Source organism: Balearica regulorum, chromosome 6, assembly GCF_011004875.1.
Source record: "Balearica regulorum gibbericeps isolate bBalReg1 chromosome 6, bBalReg1.pri, whole genome shotgun sequence".
In the NCBI taxonomy this organism is placed as follows: domain Eukaryota; kingdom Metazoa; phylum Chordata; class Aves; order Gruiformes; family Gruidae; genus Balearica; species Balearica regulorum.
Window position 1 is genome coordinate 25,578,360 of NC_046189.1, and position 15,796 is coordinate 25,594,155.

The 15,796-nt window shown below is 49.1% G+C and overlaps 1 protein-coding gene across 4 annotated transcripts in view; it reads left to right on the plus strand.

Moving 5' to 3' along the window:
• CFAP65 (cilia and flagella associated protein 65) overlaps nucleotides 1-15,496 on the plus strand; it is a 33,191-nt gene extending 17,695 nt beyond the window's left edge. For 2 of the 4 annotated variants that reach the window (XM_075756910.1, XM_075756913.1), the window contains 14 exons: nucleotides 159-335; nucleotides 1,015-1,081; nucleotides 4,943-5,053; nucleotides 5,810-6,001; nucleotides 6,767-6,925; nucleotides 8,122-8,265; nucleotides 8,738-8,854; nucleotides 9,419-9,556; nucleotides 10,144-10,209; nucleotides 11,893-12,107; nucleotides 12,482-12,631; nucleotides 13,157-13,450; nucleotides 14,121-14,258; nucleotides 14,930-15,496. In XM_075756910.1, coding sequence (XP_075613025.1) covers nucleotides 159-335; nucleotides 1,015-1,081; nucleotides 4,943-5,053; nucleotides 5,810-6,001; nucleotides 6,767-6,925; nucleotides 8,122-8,265; nucleotides 8,738-8,854; nucleotides 9,419-9,556; nucleotides 10,144-10,209; nucleotides 11,893-12,107; nucleotides 12,482-12,631; nucleotides 13,157-13,450; nucleotides 14,121-14,258; nucleotides 14,930-14,966 — 2,005 coding nt within the window. In that variant the 3' untranslated portion in view covers nucleotides 14,967-15,496. The remainder of the gene's footprint in view (nucleotides 1-158; nucleotides 336-1,014; nucleotides 1,082-4,942; nucleotides 5,054-5,809; nucleotides 6,002-6,766; nucleotides 6,926-8,121; nucleotides 8,266-8,737; nucleotides 8,855-9,418; nucleotides 9,557-10,143; nucleotides 10,210-11,892; nucleotides 12,108-12,481; nucleotides 12,632-13,156; nucleotides 13,451-14,120; nucleotides 14,259-14,929) is intronic. The other 2 variants (XM_075756911.1, XM_075756912.1) reach the window with 2 other exon arrangements.
• The last annotated feature ends 300 nt before the right edge of the window (nucleotides 15,497-15,796 follow it).

Below are 15,796 nucleotides of genomic sequence, written 5' to 3' on the forward strand. Positions count from 1 at the left end.
TGGGGAAGCAAACAAGGAATGGCAGTGTTCTGCATATCAGACTTGATGAAATGTGATGTGTGCACCAGCTGGGCTAAGCCTGGCTGGACTGAATACGCTGACCATGGCCCCGGGGAAGTTTTGTGTCCCTGTTGCTGACCAGCTGACTGGTTTCCTAGGGCCTTCCTGTTTCCTTCTGATCAGAAGATAGACATGGAGCACTGGGCAGAGGATGCTGAGTTTAGCCCCCATGAGCTGCACCAGATGAGAATTCAGGATAACCACATCTTCAGTGTTTCCCCAAAGTCAGGGAAACTTCTTCCAGGACAGGAGGAATCTGTCCAGCTCTCACACAGGTGACGGCAACTACCTGTATTTCAGAACCTCATGCTGCATGCCAGGACAGCACACATCATGAGTCCCCTGTGTTTCCATGCCAGATACTTTCCCTTCACATGCCCCTTGCCAAGCAGAGATTGGGCAAGTAAAAGGTCCTTGTGTTTGTCCAGTTTCTGGACCCCACAAAGCTGGTCTCCCTCAGGGGAATGTTAATGTCCTTTAACATTGCAGTGCAAAAGGCATTTAGTGTGACATGCTGGGGATGCTGGTCTGCCTTGGCCTGACACTTGAGGAGATGATCAAGATGCTGCACTTCCTGTGGTTTTGATTATACAGTGATATTCTTATTTCTGTCATTGGCTACAGCTGCTAGCCCATATGTGCCTGTGGAGGGTATGAAGAAAGCTGAACACCTCCCCTTTCACAGCAGGCCTGATCGGAGAAGTACTGGCATTTCAAATGGCATCAGCCTAGAAACTTGGGTGCCTAAATTGGTGTATGGCTAAAATCAGTATTGCATCACCCATTCCCACCCAAACACAACTGTCCCCCTCCCTCTCTCAGTGGCCCTTATGCAACAGTGACTCTTTAGCTGGGAAGTGAATTGTCTCTAATGTACTGTGTGACCCTGATTCTATTACCCTGGGCACAAGATTGATTTCTAATGTTTTCCTCTCTTTCCTTTTTCACTGCTAGACATGATTTCATTGGCACTGATCAGCTCCCTGTCCTGCTGAAGGTTTCCTATGGCCATGAGATTCTGGTAAGATAGTGGGTATCTCTTGCTTCTGTTTGCAGAACAGCAGCAGGTAGGAACTGAATTAAAAGGTGTTTTCCCCAAAAGCTGCGTGGTGCACAGGGGGCTGTGGCCTTCCCCTGGAATCCATGCTGGCCAGGCAGTAACACAGGGGCAAGAAGAGACATAAAACCAACATCCTGACAAACTCATGTTTCTAGCACAGTGTGATGTGGCAGTGCACTGGCAAAATGGCCCTTGGATGTAGCATCTGCTGGTTTCCCCAGCAAGAGGATGATATAATGATGATGATTATTATTCTATTAACTTTTGTATTTTATTAGCAGCATTAATGGCGAATTGCTTCTTCCTCCAAACCAACTCCAAGTCCAAAACATCCCTCCTGAGTTTTACAGTCCCTGCCTTTCCACACTCAAGTATATCTCATGGACAGGGTTTCTGTGCTTACCTCCCCTCACTTCATCTGCCTCACCATGAGTTCTTCCATGCAGTGATCCTGGATTTCAGCCCATCCTGCTTCTCTCATACACAGCTTTCCTGAATCTCTCCATCTCATCAGCTCTCTATGCTCTTCAAAACCCCCTAGAATGTTCTTTTCTCCAGGAGTACCACCTGCACTAGCTGCAGCTTGGGGACACATGTGCCAGCACAGGGTAGCAGAGCATCCTCCAGCTCTGGAGGTGTGGAGGCAGCTACTTCCCCAGGCTCAGAAGGTACTCCCTGCATTCCTGGTTGGCTGTTCCTGCTGCAGCCCTGATGCTTTTGTCCACCCACTTCTTGCCAATGATGGAGGAGCTTCCTACTCATTCTTCCTGCTTCGCTGCTTGCTAAAGCATCACGGAGCTGATCTGCGGTGTGTTTTCCCTGAGCATTTCCTCAGGCTTGGAACTAATTTCTCTCTCTCTCTCCCTCTCTCAAACTGTCAGTTAGAGTCAGAGTCACCTTGTGCTCTGCCAGGCACAGCTCATGCCCGGCTGAGCCTTCCTGTCTGTCTCTGAAGTTTCCTATGAGACCATTGTGTTCACACATCTCTTTTATTTTTCTTTTCTTTCAGGACTGTTGTCAGCTAAAAATCCAACCCTTTGACGAAGCTGTTCAAACAGTGGCTTAACTGTGCCTTCCCTCAAAGCCCTTGGACAGGCTCCCTGTGCTCTGCCTGCCTGGCACAATCCTGAGAGTGGATATGAGCATTTCACCAGCTGGCCAGTGGGAGAATAGGCTTTGGAGCACCAGAAGCCTACAGGGCACACATCCTCCCTTGCCACATAGCCGGTGGCTTTGGTGGCTACCAGAGGGTACCACTCTACCTCATGCTGTCACTGCAGAAGGGGCTGAAAAAGCATGGGAGGCCCTGGGGATGCTAAAAGACCCAAGAGTGCACTGGATCTCTGGCAATAGGAGGCTAGTCCAGAGATCTGAAGCAGTGCAGGTGGTCACAACCTGCAGGGATGCACTGCGCCAGTACTGAATTGCTAACATCAGAAACTAGACATGGAAGAGGGTCCTCCTTCTGCAGAGCAGGCAATCGAGGGGCTGAACACAGTGTACCTGTATTCATTTCAGCCATGGCATGAAGAGCGCAGAGCTGCCAGCCCATCTGGCAGAGACTGCTCTAAGCGTGCTCATGTGCCAGGGTTGAACAGATCCTCACCTGGAAACCTGGTGAAATGTGCAGAACACATGCTAGCCTTCAGGGAAGCAAATGCTGTAACGTCACCCCAAAAGTTAAGCTTTGGAAAATTGAGAATGCAACAATAAGCAGAGGTGGAGACCATCGGACTGGAGTACTGCCTGGTTATTCTGTCAAATTCCAAATTGCCTGGCTTTGGAGTGGTGATATTAGCCAGCTGCAAGCCAACGCGTGATTTTTTGTGGGGTCCAGACTCCACCTCTGTGATGGCTCTACCCATGTGGATAGATTTTTGACCTTCCACTCATCTGCTTCCTCAACAGAGTTTGTCTGCTTCATTGTCAGGAGGAACTCCCTCTCCATTACTCCTTCCCCACTGAGTGGCCACCTTTCAGTCCTGTATTGACTGGATTTATAGGTGGTCTGAAGGACCCAAACTGATTTCCCATTAGCAATTTCTTCTGGCTGCAGGACAAAACTTCTGTGGGACTTGTGTGTTACCCAGTTCCTTATCCAAGAGGGAAATGGGATTCTCACAGGTTGTCCTTTGCCTCATCATGACAGCCTTCCTACAGGAGTGCAGCTGTGACCTTGTTCTCAGAGCTCCAATGTAGTTTGGCCAGGCAGAATCTGCAGCCCTCAGCAATTTTAGCAGGAAAAGCCCAGCTGGCTGCAGGTGTTGCAGAGTGAGGTAGGCTGGTTCCCAGAACTCGTTGGAGAGAAAGGTTGGATCCCAGGGAGAATCTCCAAACACACAGGATCCATAAACTGGAAGTGTTTGCACTTCACTTTATAGCTGCTAATTAGGTATTGTGAGATGTTGTCACCTGCAACACGTGTTCTCCAGGCAGCTCTGCTCCCTGGGGAATCTGGTGTCTTTCTCTCATGCTCTAAGTCATTGCCGTGGGACAAAGTCTGTGCTCTGGAAGGAGAACAGATTGCAGCAGGTCTTCACGTTTCTCCTGTTTTCTCCCTTTAACTGCTAGTTCTCTAGTTGTTGCATCCTGCCTCTATGGAAACTGATGACAGTTTTTCCTCACAGTTGTGGTCTGGTGGAATCCAAGTTGGCTTTTTGACTCAAGTAATATAAGTGGGTGTTTCACTCTTAAAGCTCAGGAATGTTTCTGTCCCTTTTTCCTTGGCAATTGGAAAGTGTCAGCTTTTGTCCTTCTCCTATTTGCACTTCATCTGGTTTGCTGAGGCCATCAGGAGGCTGAATGCTCATGCAATGCATTGGAAAGATCCCATGTGGGACCTTGTTAGCACTGTATTTCTAGTCCTCTCTCCCTCCTCACTTTCCTTGTGGAACTGAACTGGAATGAGTTGTTTTGGAGGAATCAGCACTCTCTGCTCTTTTTTAAGCAGCTGATACCAGATCTCCTGCAGGTGCCTGTCCAAGGCATCCACCAGCCATTGGAAACATCCTCTCCATCTTCCGCATATGCATTTTAGAAATACCCATGGTTTAGGCTTAGCTAATTGTGAATTGCAGCAATTTAACTTCCTTTGGCCCATGCAGAGACATTACTAGCTCTGTTACTGCTTTGCAGCCTCTGTCTCTAGGTAGACAGCTCAGGGGTGCTTTGGGGTGATCCTGCAGGAAATGATGCATTATGACTCATCTCTAGCTTGACTGCAGTTTTCTCCAAATGCAGAATCCTGTGTTTCTTCCTTTCAATGAAATAGCTTTTATAAATCTCTCTGCTTTGCTTGAAGTGCCTGGTGGCTGCTTTGCTAGCAGGATCCTGTTGATCATTACTTAATCACTTAAAATTCAGCTGGGATCTTCTTGCAGCTTTTGGACTGTTAGACTTATTCCTGGAGCAGGATGTCCTCCAGAGTGAGGACATCCAGATGGCTCTTTTCAAAACGAGGCCATTACTTCCCTAAAATCCTGTATTGCCAAAGGATTTGGCCATCCCAGCTGTACACTTTCCTATGTACAGTCCAGACACTTTCATTCATGGAGAATTTCTGCCATATGATTTCAAAGAGAAGCACTGAGGCTGCTGCCTGACATAGCAGAGAGAAAAGTACCTTCTCTCAGAGAAAAGCCAACAGTTGAGTAGGCTTTCCACCTCCTTGTTTTTTTCTTAGGACACACTGTCTTGGTATTACCAACTTAAATCTGTAACTGTGCTGCCCTCAGCTTGCAAAGTCCTTTGGAGTCCTTGTGCAGTTGTTAGCGATGGTGCCAAGGCCCTGTGAGAAAGTGACTGCGTTTCTTTTTGCTGTAGCTGAACTTCAGTGGCGTGACAGTGGAACAGGACCAGTGCTACATTCATTTTGCATCCACTAAGCACCTCTTCACACCCATTGCCATTGGGATCTCCCACCCCCCCACACAGGTGAGCATCCTGGGGCCAAACCCAGCAGCAAGTGGAGGGAAGGAGCTGGTGTTACTTGTGTCCCAAGGACAAGCCTCGGACTCCATGGAAAGCATCACAGCAGAACTTTGAGATTAGTCCTAAGCAGAGCCTGGAAATGGCTGCTGAGGTGGCAGAAGGGAAAGCACCTCTCACCATCTCCAGTTTGACAAGATTTGGCATTCACTCTAGCCAGAATGTTTATGAGATGTCCTGGGCTGTTCTCATATTCTCTTGCATTGGATCTGAGTGAAAACATGTCTAGCTGCTCCAGGCACTCTGGAAAGAAATCCTAATTATTTTTTTTAGTAAATTAATTAAACTTCTTTAAACACTTATTCAGCAAAAAGGCAGCTTTGATTCTGTTCTGCCTAATTTACTTGGGAAACGAGCAAGTCTGAATTGAATTAAGATCACTTTAATACAAGTGGTTTTGCATTTCAAGTAATCTGCTTTGCAGTGATCCCTTTAGCTAATTTGTATTAATTTTCTCCTAACTGAATTTGCAGGGCACCACTTGGAGAGGCACAGTAGTTATCAATGTACATATGCAGCGATAAACCTTTAGCACAGTCTCCTGTCAGACTCAGTGATAAATCCTGACACTATGAGGTCTCCTCATTCTTAGGAAACAAGCTGACTAATTAATTATTAATGCTTATCAGAATCCTCTGGGGAAGTGTTAAGTAGTTCAACTTGTGCATGGTATCATAAGCACTGCTCTCTGACTCACTTCAGATTTATGAACTCTACAATGGTGGCTCTGTGCCTGTGACGTTTGAGCTTCAACTGGACAACGTTGTGAGGATCCAAGAGGAGAATTTTCAGCATCCTGTGTTTGTCTGCCTAACTCCTAGAGGAGAAATCCTCCCTGGCACAACAGGCCACATTGAGTGGATCTTCTCACCACTGGAAGCTGGAACATATTTGGTAAGACCTTCCTCATGACTGCCAGAAACAGTTTCTTTCTGTTGTTTTGTGTCTAAAATTCTTTAGATTTCTTACTGATGGTTGGTCCATGTCATGCTACGGCTGAATTGAGCTCCATTCCTCTAAGAAGCAGAGTCTTGAGAGCAAATGAGTGGTTGGTCTGGTCAGGAAACAGAGCAGATGATAAATTTATCATCTCAGAAGTTTTTTTTTCTTCCCAAAGAACAGATTTCTTCCACAACCAGAGTCATCCCAGTATATATTTTTAAAGGATCAAACAGTGACCAGGGATATAAACAGTATCCAACTGGATTTGTGGTTCGCTGTTGGCCTCCAATAACTTCCGTTAAAGAGACTGAAGTCAGTGTCTTGTATCATTGCACTGTACACTGCTGCAGCCCTCTGGAAACAGCCTTCCCAAAGACCTCTGTCCTAGGCTGCAGCAGGCAGGGACAGAGCTGGAGCACTACTTATTGCCCCATGCTGTGGTGGATGCATGGAAAAATAAATAAATTTAATTTTACAACTCCAACTTTTGCACCAAGAGGGAGTCTCTGCCCATCTCATACAGTAACTGGCTAATTGCCTACTTAACCAACTTTCCTGAGTTAGCAGGGAAGGCCAAGGCCTGAAAGAGCAAAAGAGACTGGATTTCTCTTCATCCATCCACGTGGTGTATTTAGACCAGTCCATTAGCAAGTAAACTAGCTTATTGACATCTCTCCCATCTGTCTGGACTTAAAACTCTTATCTTGTCTGAGGCAGGTTGATGTTCCCATCCACATCCTGGGGGGAGAATCGGCTCTGATCACATTCCAGGGAGTAGGCTACGATCCAAATACTGTAGAAGAGAGCTCCACATCCAGTGAAGTTTTGCCTTCTTCAGACTTTTCAGGTTCTACCAAGCTAACTGTGCCTGGGCAAGTAAGTCCAAGTATGCTGATATGAGCAATATGATTAGTTCAGAAATGTGTGAGAGAGACTGAAATATACAAGTGGACCCATCTGGCAGTAGCCTGTGTTGCAGGAGAGCTCATTTGCCATGAGACAGCAAGATATTTCCCTTCCAGCAGGTCATCTAGAGCTTAACTCATAAAAGCAGTTGTTCTGAAAGGTGCCTTCCTTCCACCTTGCTGCTTCCACTGCCATTAGAACCAAAAAGGCTTTAGGGTTTGTTCATGTTCTGAATTTTCTATTAAAAGTTTCCTCCCTGCCCCGCCCCACCTACCTTTCTCATTTGCAGCTACAACACTTTTTTCTTTGATAATTCATTCACAAAAAGAGCATTCAGCAGGAGCTTGTTTGGCCTGGCTAGACCTGGCCTGCCAGCCTGGACAATCTGTTGTTAAACTCAGCCACAGATCCCAGCGTAGTGAATCAACATTAAGCAGCATCAGCAGAGGCACACTCCAGGCAGGTAAAGGATTCATCCTGTGTGACACTAGCATGCCTTCCTTGGACCCCAGCCACAACTAAATATGCTCTTTGGCTTCCAGCAGGGTGATTGCATTCCTGGGTAAAGCAAAAAGATGATGGTTAAAAACCTGTCTTAGGCTGCCAACAAAGATGCCATTCCACAAGGCTCTGCTGTCTGTAACCAAGTGTCATTAGCTTCTCTAATGATCAGTGTAATTAATTAGTTTACACTGTCTTGAGAATGGGATAGACTAGTAGCATACTAGTAGCAAGGTGCAGTAGGGAGCAGTTTCCTGAAACTCACCTTCAGGTTGATGAAGATTTTTGCACAAGCACACACCTCATGATTGCCAGCTGAAGTGGGAAAAGGCCTGGACTGCAAGTGCTGAAGAGAGAATCTTGGTGCTGCTGGTCCTCTGTGGTCCCGAGACCCTCTCCTGCTCCAGCGCCAGCATTACGTTCTAGTCATTGCTCACTCAATCCCACCGCAACAGAGCGGTCCTCTTGCTGCAAAGGCTCATTGTAACCAGAGCAAAAATGGGAGAAACGCAATACTCCCTCAAGTTGTTGTGGTAAAGGTAGCTGGCTAACATTATCTATGAATTGCTGGATAACCTGAAGATGACTGTGACTGCCCTTCTGCAATGGTCACATCCCATCTTCCTTCACTGCTGTTCCTCCTGGTTTCCCTTTGCTTCCTGCAGGCAGCCACCTTGTCACACCACAGGATTTGCCTTGGAAATATCCCAGAAGGCACCAAAGCCAGTCGACTTGTCTTTCTTAACAGTATCTCTGAGAGTAAGGCTGTTGTGTTTGCCTGGAGGATAAGCACCTGTAAAGACAAGAGGGTGAGTCCTTCCTTCTCTTTCCTCTACAGCCTTCTTGCCCATCTCTACTGTGCCACAAAGGAACTTTCCACTCCATTTGCAACTAAACAATCAGAAACGATCCCAGGGACTTGGCTTTTGTACTAGCTGATGAAAGGAAAGGGCAGAGAAAAGTTAAGGCAAGGGTTAGGATGGGGGTGGGAGGGAGGCAGGGAGGGGGAAACACAGAAATTTGGAAGGGGAATCTGAAGACTTCAGTGAGGATACACAAACCTGGAACTACAGGATGCCATAATGAACCTCAAGACCCTGTCTACCAGCAAAGTCCATAGTTGTTCTCTGAATATATTGGCTGCATCTCTCTCGTGCCACATACCTCTGAGAAGGGGAGGGAATTCCCACAATCTTGTGTTTCCTGCAAAGAAAAGGCACGTGGGAAGGTCCCAGGACAGGGGAAAAGGCTCCTCTGTGGCTTTTTTTTTTCCCCCCTCAGGTGTTGGAGATTGCTCCAGAGTCAGGGGTTGTGCAGCCTCGAGAGAGCATCCCCTGCTTCATCACCCTGCGACCTTCAGGGAGTGCTTCCTTCTACAGCATAGATTTGGTGTGTGAGGTGAGACCCAAGAGGTACCTGTGTATTACCATCACCTGGGCATGTCACTGCAGTTCCCAAACAGCTGGCTTCCAGCTGAAGGACTCCTCCTTTGCTCCGTAATGCTGGCCAGCACTTCGCATTTCTGAAGATACTGAGCTTCATCTGTCCTGATGCTTTGTCTCTCTTGTCTGTGTCACGCACTAGATGAGGTATTGTGCAACATGTGGCTTTGTGAGTTCAACCCACCAACTAGAAGCCATGGTTTGAATGGGAGTGGCTTTCAGTTGGTGTCAGAGACTTAAGTATCTGTAAAAAGCAAATCTTGCTTCTTTAATACTAATAGCATCCCTCTGGACACTTTCCAGGTGTCCTTTGGCAGAGGATTGTGTCTTTTCTGTATAAGTCTTATAATAGCACTGTTCTCTCCCCTTCCTGCCACTGGAAGACATGGAAAGGGAGTGGGGTCTGGCTGGGACCTCCTGGAAGGGAGGAACGGGTGACAGGCATGGACTTGAGCCCAAGGCTGTGTTATTTGCAGCTCCTTTCTAGACCTGCTCCCTCTAATCATGGTTTGCTTCACAGGTATACATCCAGGAGTCCCTGGTTCAGTACGAGAGGGACCTGCAGGAGTGGGAAAGGGAGAAGGAACGGCAGGCTGTGGAATTCATCATCACAGAGAAGGATCTTGGGTCTAAGAAGAAGCCAAAGTCATCTGCAGGGGTAAGTGCTGTCAGAACTTTGCACCAGCTTAGCTCTCAGCTGAGAAAGAGCAGCCTGGTGTCAATAAGAAACATTCTTTAAGAAAACATAGGCAAGTTGATAAGAAGACATGAGGCTCTGATCTACTCAAGATCTCATAGCTGGTCTGTGGATAGCAGAAAATGAGATCTTGGTTTCTAGCCAAGAATCCTTTTGCACTCTCTTTAACGTTGAGAGAGGGGATAGCAGGTGGGGAACTTGGAAACAAAATGATTTTTCTAATCACTTGACAAACTCCAAATTTGCTAACAATCATCTAAAATTTGGAAGTGCATGAGAAGCCTTAGGGAAAAAAAAAAAAAACAAACCAACAATGGCTCTGGGAACAGATGGTTGGGTTTGTAACCATGAATAAACACTGGAGAGAAATGTGTAACTGACATTAAGAATGTGGCCTGAGTGAAGAATAGGAGAATGAGATCACTGACTCTCAGCTGGGGCAAAGTAAAACAAAATCCTGGAGTCTTGTTCTGTTCCACATCTTTCCTACACTGTGATTTCTCTTCCTTTTTTTTTTTTTCCTTTTTTTTTCCCCTGCTTCTTTTTAGAGGTCATCATATTCTGCTGAGACAGAAAATGTCCCTGAATCCTCAGCTGTGATAAAGAAATACAAGGTAAGTCAGGCCTGTCTCTCCCATAGTGGAATCAAATTGACTGCTTTAGAAAAGAGGCAGATGCTGGATATCACAGCGTGGGAGCCTGGACAGAGAGTACAGCAGGATTTTGTAGCTTCAAGGCTCTGGGAAACAGACTGTTTGGAGGAGCCAGAAGAATCAGACAGTCTAGCTGTGTCCTGTGGGCAGTAACTTTCCAGCTGAGGTGAACGGGAAGTGAAATTGGAACCAAACATACACCCGTGACTGGAGAAAAGAGGAAAGGTTTCAAATAAGCAGAAAAGATGCACATGGACTGAGCAGTTGATACCTGGACTGGTTTCACACTGGGGCCACAATGAAATGTGTGCCACGATGGAAAGCAGCAGGACCCTGGCATGGTGCAGACTTTGTCCTCACTGCTAAAAGAGCTGTGCTTGCTGCCTCGGGAGATGCTGCTGGCAGGAATTGCCTTGATTTAAGGGCAAGGAAATCTTAAAAGCTCAATTTGCCCTGTTCGTCTGTGTTTTCCCTCAAGCTTGCACAACTGCATATACTGCTGGAAAATACAGCTTTTCCAGCAGTCTGGCAAGGTGTGAGACAAGATCCCGGTGAATGCTCTGCAGAACTGCCTGAGCCCAAAGGCAGAGCCACGCGGTGTCTACAGCCGTCATCAGGATGTGCTGTGGGAACGATAGGGCTTGTGGAGAACCAGCTAACCAAGATGTGGAAGGGTTAATGGGAGCTGATGTGAGGCTGGACCTGAGCAGATTGACTCAGCTAGGAGGCACAGCTTGTTATCTCAAGCCTGCCACCACAGTAAGGCTGTAGCGGTGCTCCAGGGACCCTGCAGGCTGCCTCTGCACTGTCCTGTGTGAAGGTATCAGCTGGGGGCAGCTCTAGCTTGGGCTGTCTGCCCTGTGCTGTTAGGTGTGATCAGTGATGCAGGTCGAGGCATTCACTGGGATGAACATGAGGATGGTTGGGGAAAAGTAAAAACAGTTTAATTTAGTCCTCTAGGATTTTAGCTCCTGGTGACAATTTGAAACCTGAAATGACCTGCTGTGTCTGTCAGAGGCAGTGAAGGCCTCTGGCCTCATTCCCACAGGCTGTACAGCTATGTCTCAAAGGTCATTGAAGTCCTGTGATGCCTGAGGGCTTCTCCAGAGCTGGGTAGTGTTCTTCTGGCCCAGGCTTCTGGACTACTCCTGTCTTAAAAAACTTCCCCTAAACTGACTGCTGGTAGTGCAACCCCAAACTGGCCCATTTAGTGTGGCTGGAGTCAGTCTCCAGTCCCTGGTTTCCTTCCAGGCTTGGGGGACAATTTCCACATGTGTTCCTGTATATCCCATATCCTACAGCAATCCCAGTGTGCTTGGAAGAGTGGGAGACACTGTCCCAGAGTTCCCCAGGGATGGATTGGAGCACAACAGCCCTGAGGCCCCTGGGGAGAACCTGAAGCCCTGCTGATGCTCAGGGCTGGTGCATAGGCAGCAAGGAAGAAGCGGGCCTGATCTCCAGCTTGGCTGCTCATTCCTGATGGGGGTACTGCAGTGCCAAGATCACTTTGACACTGTCTTCTGTCCAGGATCTGGTGGCTCTGGCAGCTGGGCTTTCCAGTTCTCATGCTGTGCTCACACCTACACCAGCTTACCTGAGGCCAAAGGAGCAACTAAGTACCTGCCACTTCTTTGTCTCCAACAGACATTACCCCCTATAAAAAACCACTCTATGCCCAATCTGCCAGCTGGACACTTTCAGAGGAGGCTGCTGTTGGACAAAGAAGCCAGCCGGGTGTGGGTCAAACCAGAGCCTCCCAAACCCATTCTCTTACACCTTGGTGTGACAGCCAGGTCCTACTCTATTGAGGACTTCTTCAGTGACTTCACCGCAGAGTTCCCCAAATACTTCTTGTCCCGGTAAGAGATCCAGCTTTTCGGATTGGCATCTTCATCTGAGCCAGGGCTGTCCATGCTGTGATATGTACTGAACTTGGAGCTCTGCTCCTTTCCAGTGCCTCAGTATTAGGCAAGAGGTGTCTTGCTTTCCCCAGAATTAGCTGACATGACCTGTTTCTCTCCCTCCCTCAAAAGGGAGATGCTGTCAGAGCTCAGTGCTCCTTTCTTATGACAGTGTCATTGCTGCTGTCACAAATGCAGCAGTTCCCACTCCTCTGGCACCATCCACCACTCCCCACTTGCCTGCAGTGCTGCTGCTTAGCCAGTGGGATGCAGATTTTTGGTAGTTCTGTTCAGTAGTGCTGCTGCTGATGGAACAACTCCTTCTTTCCCAGCCCCTTCAGCGACCAGCCCTTGGAGAGCAAGTTTGTGGATGGGAGTAGGGACAGAGACATGATGGACATGGACCCCAAATGGCTGTCCCTGGCTGCTGCTTCCAAACAGGAGTTGCAGATAGTGACTGACACACTCACAGGTGTCATCAGGTGCGTGTCCCTTCACCTGCTTTGGAGCTCCTGTCCTCCAGGGGAGTGTGTCCAGCATGGCTAGCCCTCTGCTAATCCCAGAGGAGTCTGTGCACTCCTGCTGCACCAGAATGGGGGATCCAGCCTATCAAAGGCTGCTCTGAGGACTACGAGCTCAGGAGTCCTGGTGTGACAGCCAAAGGCAGGGTGTTGCTCCCCCGTTGGGGACTGAGTCCATCTCTGCATAGTGAACAGTGTCACTTCCCAGGAACCAGGGCACTCTGCCTGACATGATCTTGGGAATAGGCTGCATTGGGATTCACCTATTCTGTCTGGCAGCTGCAGAAATGTAAAGAAGCAGTGCTGGGGAGGCAAAGGTAATTTCCTTAGCTCAAGCCATCTTGCTGCCTCCCTTAGGCCCAGAAAGCAAAAAGGGAGAGACTAAGCATTGACAGTCAGGGTTTTCCTCTGATTTGTACTGTCTTGTAATGATCCTCTGGGGTCATCTGATTTGCTGTGGCTCATCCCTTATTTTTCCCCTCCCAGAGGCCTCTTGGAGAACACCCAGTTTCATGATGCAGTGAGAAGAACCCTGGATGAGCCCATTCCATATTTCTCCCAGTTCCACTGTGAAGAATCAGTAGAGCTCCAGGACAGGAGATGGTGCTCCACAGTCCCCTCCAGGGTCCCTGCTTCCCCAGATCTTTGCCCTGAGAAGGATGGAGAGAGGAAAGAAATGAGGCAGGAAACCTCTCCCAACAATGATTTGCTGGAGTCTTGGGAGAGGATGAGGGAGACTTTGCACCAGAAGCAGTTGAGGGAGCAGGAGCTGATGAGCAGGTGAGGAAGAGCTCACACAGAAAAGGCAAGAGCTGCATGACCAGGAGAGCCGTGGCAGCACATCACCTGGCCAGACACCCATTTCTGCTTCTGCCCTGCAGCACTTCTGCTGGGATGTTCAGTGTGCTCTGGGTGGAAATGGATGCTAGCTCACCTAGCCACCCTCTCTGGAGTGCGACTTGTGAAAAGCACAGGTTTGCTGTGTCCTGGGGCTGAGCCCCAGGCAGTGCTAGGATGCTGCTGGTGAGGGAAGTCTGCTTTGCACTCAGACACGCCTGGCCATATTAGAGTGCAGTGGGTGCTTACCTTACCTTTTATTTTTACTGCACTATTTCATCACCTTGCACTTGCTATGGCTACACCCTTGCACACTGCTACAGGCCTCAAGCATATGCAAAAATACTAACTACAGGACAGCTTGGAGGGAGAAACCAGTAAAACCACAGTCACCCAGCTCTGCCTGAGGTCAGGGCCTGATGCCAGCTGGTGGCGGTTCTGGGAGAAGGGTCAGCAGCCCATTGCTCAAGTCTTTGGTTCATTGGCCTCAGTGTGTAGGAAACAGTGTGTACTCCACTGCTGTGCCTGATATGTCCTGGGAGGAGTCACAGCAAGCAGTCTGCCTTATCTGCTTTCTGATAACTGTCCTCTGCCTGTACTTTTGTCCCTCCAGGCAGCCGGCCTTTGGGAACCTGGTGGAGCTGGTGCTTGAAAACACACTGCAGAACATCCTGATCGAAGCCAGCCGTGGGGAGGTGGTGCTGACAGCCCGGCCCAGGGTCATCGCTCTGCCCCCCAGCCCTTTCCGAAGGTAGCAAAGTGTATCTGTGCTGTGGTGGGGGACAGGACCTGTCCTTAATGTCAGGCTGAAGCACAGCCCATTTTCTAGACCACATGGATTACCTGGGTCGCCACCTATCAATGCCAAGGCTGCCTGTGCAAAAGGGGGATCCAACTCCCAAAGTCTCTGCCCCTTCTTGGCTTGTCCTGAGCCACAGATTGAACGCTACAGCCTTTCTGTAGGCATGAGACCATCACGCAGCTCTGGGGCAGAGCCCTGTGAGTGAACGGCTGGCTGAAAGGGCTGCCCTGAGGCACTGGAGAGCTCAGCGCAAAGAGGGTCTCTTGGGAAACGTGGTCAAGGTGCAGGCAGCACAGCCTCCAACAGCAGAAAGGAGGCAAAACTATCATAGTCCAAGATTGCATGGGATCTAGTTAGGTTGAAGGAATGGCCACTGGTGAGGAGGCAGATTTGGGGCAGAGGGCAAAGCATGAGGATTTGCCCCAGCCTGGAGAGAAGTGCAAGGAGATGGGATTGAGGGAGGATGGGAGAGGGTTGTTAGATGGAGATGTCATCTCCAGAGCTGCAGGAGTCTTGTCTGGATGGGGGAGGTGGGGTGGTGTTCCCTGTGATGCCCCAGGGAGGGATGATTGCCTGGGAGGAGGCTGCCCCCACCCCAAAAGCAATCTCTTCTCCTTCAGAGTCACCAATCCAGCACCCCCACCCTCAAGAGCATAGCTGCTGGGCACTGTGCTGTGCACATCAAGTGTCTCCGTTTTTCATCCCGTCCCTGTGATGTCCAGAGCAATTCTGATCCTCCCGCACTATGACCTGAGCTCAGCATCCTGTCTGCCTCTGAGGACGTATGTCCTGATTATGTCCTCAGCTTCAGCTTGAATCCTCTGGTAACTCCACAGCCGAGTTTGAGATCTCTCCTCCCTGTGGCTGGCCGCATCATCAGAGGCCCACGTCCCTGCACTACAGGGAGCATATGGACAACCGCTGTGACTGTTTCCTCTGTGCCAGCTGGGAGAGGAGTGGAGGCCGCTTTGAAATGTAGCCGAGGAAGGACTGACAGCTGGGCATTGAGGTGTTGAGCCCCTGCTGACATCAGTAGGACACAACTACTGAATCCTCCTCCCCTCCTTGCTCCAGTGGCTGCTGCAGGTCCCACATATAGCAACCAACCCAGCCTGAGAGAGCGGCTGCAGCGCCGTCTAGCACACTCCACAGCCCAATAAAAGGAGCTTGGCCTCTGGGCACGGACACACCTGTGTGTAACACATGTAATCAACGCACCTGGGTGTGGAAGCACCCTGGAGAAGCTCTCCCCTTTTCAAACTGCAAGGCTGCACTCGGGGAGGGGGATGCTTTGAGCCTTGGCCTGGCACAGGGGTCTGTGAGGCTGTGGGAGCGTGTCGCTGTGAAGGAGCAGGGTTTGTCACAGCCGGGAGGTGGCAGTGTTAGTTGTGAGAAATCCCAGGGGCCAGCGCAGAGCTCAGGATGGTGCTGGGCACCGGCTGCTGCTCCCTGGCAGAGGCTGCAGACCAGGCAGTGGGGATGGGCTT